This window comes from Salvelinus sp. IW2-2015, unplaced genomic scaffold (genome assembly GCF_002910315.2).
Source record: "Salvelinus sp. IW2-2015 unplaced genomic scaffold, ASM291031v2 Un_scaffold3146, whole genome shotgun sequence".
In the NCBI taxonomy this organism is placed as follows: Eukaryota; Metazoa; Chordata; class Actinopteri; order Salmoniformes; family Salmonidae; genus Salvelinus; species Salvelinus sp. IW2-2015.
Window position 1 is genome coordinate 66,097 of NW_019944435.1, and position 6,459 is coordinate 72,555.

General features: G+C 47.5%; 1 protein-coding gene across 1 annotated transcript in view; it reads right to left on the reverse strand.

Moving 5' to 3' along the window:
• LOC112075418 (calcium/calmodulin-dependent protein kinase kinase 1-like) overlaps positions 1-6,246 on the reverse strand; it is a 21,554-nt gene extending 15,308 nt beyond the window's left edge. Inside the window, exons 1-2 of the mRNA XM_024142420.1 lie at positions 6,163-6,246; positions 185-384 (exon numbers count right to left, since the gene is read on the reverse strand). Of these exons, the coding sequence (XP_023998188.1) occupies positions 185-384; positions 6,163-6,244 (282 nt within the window). The 5' untranslated portion in view covers positions 6,245-6,246. The remainder of the gene's footprint in view (positions 1-184; positions 385-6,162) is intronic.
• Between the last annotated feature and the right edge of the window lie 213 nt (positions 6,247-6,459).

Here is a 6,459-nt window from a genome sequence, read left to right on the forward strand (position 1 = left end):
ACACACCACCCCAAACACACACCCACACACACACACAACACACCACACACACACAACACACACACACACACACACACACACACACACACACACACACACACACACACACACACACACACACACACACACACACACACACACACACACACACACACACACACACACACACATTCTGTAACCCCACCTTGCCACTGAAGCTCTGGCGGATGTCTGACAGGGTCTCTGGAGCCATGAAGGCAGGAGTCCCAGCTGTGGAGGAGAGCAGGGCATCGTTGCCCTCAAACTGGTTACTGACCCCAAAGTCGGCAATCTTCACATGACTGTCGTCACCCAGCAGCAGGTTAGAAGGCTTGATGTCCCGGTGGACTATCTTCTGGTAGTGCACTGAGGAGAACAGAGACAAAAGAAAGAAAGAAAGAAAGAAAGAAAGAAAGAAGAGAGAAGAGAAGAGAGAGAGAGAGAGAGAGAGAGAGAGAGAGAGAGAGAGAGAGAGAGAGAGAGAGAGAGAGAGAGAGAGAGAGAGAGAGAGAGAGAGAGAGAGAGAGAGAGAGAGAGAGAGAGAGAGAGAGGAGAGAGAGAGAGAGAGAGAGAGAGAGAGAGAGAGAGAGAGGAGAGGAGAGAGAGAGAGAGAGAGAGAGAGAGAGAGGAGAGAGAGAGGAGAGAGAGAGAGAGAGAGAGAGAAAAGGGCGAAATAGCAGAACTTTATATGGTAAGTGATCCATGATCCCAGACTTTCTAATGACCATTATGATTTGGCCACGAGACAGAGTTTTTGTGGTCAGAAACACCGCAGTTATTCTTTTAAAAAAAGCTCTTCTTCTACCAGGCAGAGAGGAAGACATTCTACTCAACCGGGTCGTGTCATAAGAGCACAATGTAGCAAAAAAAGTATCAAAACAGCATTTCCTCAAGTTCAATAACAATACAATACATTTAGTAGAAGCTTTAATCTCTAGCGATTTACACTCATGAATGTATACACTACCGTTCAAAAGTTTGGGGACACTTAGAAATATCCTTGTTTTTGAAAGAAAAACTATTTTTTTGTCCATTTAAAATAACATAAATTGATCAGAAATACAGTGTAGACACTATTAATGTTATAAATGACTATTGTAGCTGGAAACGGCTGATTTTTTAATGGAATATCAACATACTGTAGTCGTACAGAGGCCCATTATCAGCAACCATCACTCCTCTGTTCCAATGGCACGTTGTGTTAGCTAATCCAAGTTATCATTTAAAAGGCTAATTGATAATTAGAAAACCCTTTTGCAATTATGTTAGCACACCTGAAAACTCTTGTCGTGATTAAAGAAGCAATAAAACTGGCCTTCTTTAGACTAGTTGAGTATCTGGAGCATCAGCATTGTGGGTTTGATTACAGGCTCAAAGAAAACAGATGGCTCACAAGTCCTCAACCGGCAGCTTCATTAAATAGTACCCGCAAAACACCAGTCTCAACGTCAACAATGAAGAGGCGACTCCGGGATGCTGGCCTTCTAATGAAGCTGCCAGTTGAGGACTTGTAAGCCATCTGTTTCTCAAACTAGACACTCTAATTGTACTCGTCCTCTTGCTCAGTTGTGCACCGGGGCCTCCCACTCTTTCTATTCTGGTTAGGGCCAGGTTGCGCTGTTCTGTGAAGGGAGTAGTATACAGCGTTGTACGAGATCTTCAGTTTCTTGGCAATTTCTCGCATGGAATAGCCTTCATTTCTCAGAACAAGAATAGACTGATGAGTTTCAGAAGAAAGGTCTGATTACTGCGCCTGGCAGTGACGGCTGTAACACCCACACACAGATGTGAAGCACCGTGCTGCTGCCTGGCAGTGACGGCTGTAACACCCACACACAGATGTGAAGCACCGTGCTGCTGCCTGGCAGTGACGGCTGTAACACCCACACACAGATGTGAAGCACCGTGCTGCTGCCTGGCAGTGACGGCTGTAACACCCACACCACAGATGTGAAGCACCGTGCTGCTGCCTGGCAGTGACGGCTGTAACACCCACACACAGATGTGAAGCACCGTGCTGCTGCCTGGCAGTGACGGCTGTAACACCCACACACAGATGTGAAGCACCGTGCTGCTGCCTGGCAGTGACGGCTGTAACACCCACACACAGATGTGAAGCACCGTGCTGCTGCCTGGCAGTGACGGCTGTAACACCCACACACAGATGTGAAGCACCGTGCTGCTGCCTGGCAGTGACGGCTGTAACACCCACACACAGAGTGTGAAGCACCGTGCTGCTGCCTGGCAGTGACGGCTGTAACACCCACACACAGATGTGAAGCACCGTGCTGCTGCCTGGCAGTGACGGCGTAACACCCACACACAGATGTGAAGCACCGTGCTGCTGCCTGGCAGTGACGGCTGTAACACCCACACACAGATGTGAAGCACCGTGCTGCTGCCTGGCAGTGACGGCTGTAACACCCACACACAGATGTGAAGCACCGTGCTGCTGCCTGGCAGTGACGGCTGTAACACCCACACAGAGTGAGGCACCGTGCTGCTGCCTGGCAGTGACGGCTGTAACACCCACACACAGATGTGAAGCACCGTGCTGCTGCCTGGCAGTGACGGCTGTAACACCCACACACAGATGTAAGCACCGTGCTGCTGCCTGGCAGTGACGGCTGTAACACCCACACACAGATGTGAAGCACCGTGCTGCTGCCTGGCAGTGACGGCTGTAACACCCACACACAGATGTGAAGCACCGTGCTGCTGCCTGGCAGTGACGGCTGTAACACCCACACACAGATGTGAAGCACCGTGCTGCTGCCTGGCAGTGACGGCTGTAACACCCACACACAGATGTGAAGCACCGTGCTGCTGCCTGGCAGTGACGGCTGTAACACCCACACACAGATGTGAAGCACCGTGCTGCTGGCTGGCAGTGACGGCTGTAACACCCACACACAGATGTGAAGCACCGTGCTGCTGCCTGGCAGTGACGGCTGTAACACCCACACACAGATGTGAAGCACCGTGCTGCTGCCTGGCAGTGACGGCTGTAACACCCACACACAGATGTGAAGCACCGTGCTGCTGCCTGGCAGTGACGGCTGTAACACCCACACACAGATGTGAAGCACCGTGCTGCTGCCTGGCAGTGACGGCTGTAACACCCACACACAGATGTGAAGCACCGTGCTGCTGCCTGGCAGTGACGGCTGTAACACCCACACACAGATGTGAAGCACCGTGCCTGCTGCCTGGCAGTGACGGCTGTAACACCAGATGTGATGTGACACGGGTCGCTCCCCGATGAATGATTGAACAGTGAAGACATGAATGGCTTGACCTTGGGGTTGATTTCTATGGTACAGAAACATTGTGAGTACGTACAGGGTGACTGATACTACGTTATACTGCAGCTCTTCACACACACAAAGAGACACACTAACTTTGACATTTAAGTCATTTAGCAGATGCTCTTATCCAGAACAATTTACAGGAGCAATTAGGGTTAGGTGCTCAAGGTCACATACAGATTGTGGATTAGAGCGTTTGCTAAACGACTAAAATGTAAAACGATCAATTCAGTTTATTTCAAGTGCATTCAAATTCACATCAATGTCATAACACATTTTAGAGAGAAAGTAATTGCTGTAAATCTGTGATTCATGCATTAAAGGCCAATCTGTGATTCATGCATTAAAGGGCCAATCTGTGAGTCATGCATTAAAGGGCCAAACTGTGAGTCATGCATTAAAGGGCCAATCTGTGAGTCATGCATTAAAGGGGCCAATCTGTGAGTCATGCATTAAAGGGCCAATCTGTGAGTCATGCATTAAAGGGCCAATCTGTGAGTCATGCATTAAAGGGCCAATCTGTGAGTCATGCATTAAAGGGCCAATCTGTGAGTCTTGCATTAAAGGGCCAATCTGTGAGTCATGCATTAAAGGGCCAATCTGTGAGTCATGCAATAAAGGGCCAATCTGTGAGTCATGCATTAAAAGGGCCAATCTGTGAGTCATGCAATAAAGGGCCAATCTGTGAGTCATGCAATAAAGGGCCAATCTGTGAGTCATGCATTAAAGGGCAATCTGTGAGTCATGCAATAAAGGGCCAATCTGTGAGTCATGCATTAAGGGCCAATCTGTGAGTCATGCATTAAAGGGATAAGCTTGTTTAACACCAATGTTTGTAAACAATGTATCGGTAAACAAACAGTCAGTCCTTGCATCCGTAGCTCTGTCTATGAACTTGAGAGTGGGTAGATTTCTCCAGGCCCATCGCTCAGTTTTTTACCAAAATATACAGCGGGTAGACCGCTTTGTTATTGTTTGAAGTGCAGAACCTTATTAGAGTCTATTAGAGTCCATTAGAGTCCATTAGAGTCCATTAGAGTCCATTAGAGTCCATTAGAGGTCCATTAGAGTACATTAGAGTCCATTAGAGTCCATTAGAGTACATTAGAGTACATTAGAGTCCATTAGAGTACATTAGAGTCCATTAGAGTCCATTAGAGATAGATAGAGCAAACATATACACTAACTCCTCCTTACGTGACCAACATCCTGCGATGCAACTAACCGTGTAACGACAACAATTACAGAGAAGATCCAAACAGGAACATTGCTCTAAGCTGGTGAGTCGCGCATTAAGGAAACAAACATTTATTTAACTAGGCAAGTCAGTTAAGAACAAATTCCTATTTACAACGATGCCCTCGGAACAGTGTGTTAACTGCCTTGTTCAGGGCAGAACAACAGATTTTTACCTTGTCAGCTCAGGGATTCGATCCAAAGACCTATCGGTTACTGGCCCAACGCTCTAACCGCTAGGCTACCTGCCGTAAACTATGTGAAGCATATTGCTTATCCTACATGATACTAGTAGCCATGCTACTAAGGAGGTGAATACTTCCTATAGGCTTTATCCACTCCCTATATGTTACACAACATAGCCCAAGCTCTGCCATGCTATACAGAAGCCTACAGAGCACACGCTGCATACGTAGAGAGCATAGAGTACTACAGTACAGTTCACCTATTGATTATGCTAATAGCCCTGTGAGTCAGAACCCCTCAGTCTAATATAGGACAACAGCCTTAGAAAAGCCCTGATTGGCTATAAGCTCAACACTAAACATCCTGATTGGCTATAAGTTCAACACTAAACATCCTGATTGGCTATAAACTCAACACTAAACATCCTTGATTGGCTATACGCTCAACACTAAACATCCTGATTGGCTATAAGCTCAACACTGAACATCCTGATTGGCTATAAGCTCAACACTGAACATCCTGATTGGCTATAAGCTCAATACTGAAGCTCCTGATTGGCTATAACCTCAACACTAAACATCCTGATTGGCTATAAGCGCAACACTAAACATCCTGATTGGCTATAAGCTCATATTGAAGCTCCTGATTGCCTATAACCTCAACACTAAACATCCTGATTGGCTATGAGCTCAATAGCACTGAAGAGGTAGATTGTGTCTGACAGTCTGACACACCAGAAGAGAGAAAGTCCTTTAGGACGTGAACATACTGTGGCTGGAGGGGAGCTAGACGAGGGCTGAGGGGGAAAACACAGAGAGACGGGGAAATGGAGACTCAAGTCTACCAGGCACACTGTTCTACCCTGTTCAGTGATGGAGGATGGCTCCTCTTCTCCACTGAGATTATGATATGGGCTAGTCAGGCAGTCTGATAGTCAGGCAGTCTGATAGTCAGGCAGTCTTGGTAGTCAGGCAGTCTGGAGTCAGGCAGTCTGTAGTCAGGCAGTCTGGTAGTCAGGCAGTCTGGTAGTCAGGCAGTCTATAGTGCAGGCAGTCTGATATGTCAGGCAGTCTGGCAGTCTGATAGTCAGGCAGTCTGGTAGTCAGGCAGTGAGTGTAGTCAGGCAGTCTGGTAGTCAGGCAGTCTGGTAGTCAGGCAGTCTGGCAGTCTGATAGTCAGGCAGTCTGGGAGTCAGGCAGTCTGGTAGTCAGGCAGTCTGGTAGTCAGGCAGTCTGATAGTCAGCAGTCTGGCAGTCTGATAGTCAGGCAGTCTGGTAGTCAGGCAGTCTGGTAGTCAGCAGTCTGGTAGTCAGGCAGTCTGGTACCTCTGCTGCAACTCAATGATATAGCGGTATATACAGCACTGTATGTATGAGGGGAAAAGGAGAGGAAGGAGTATGATGGTAGTACTCACAGTACTCCATGGCCAAGACGATGTCTCTGAAGTAGAGGCGTGTCTGCTCCTCAGTGAAGGGGCTGTCTGTGGGGACCTCCATCACTGGACTGGGATCGCCGCAGGAACCAACCCACAGATAGGTAGAGAGAGAGAGAGACAACATAGTACATAGCTAACAATAACATTTTAAACGTTATTCTTTTGAAACTTAATGTTTACTGTGAATTTGTTTGTTTACTTGCTTTGGCAATGTAAACATATGTTTCCCATGCCAATAAAGCCCATTTGGGAGGGGTATATAGAGAGAGCGAGGAA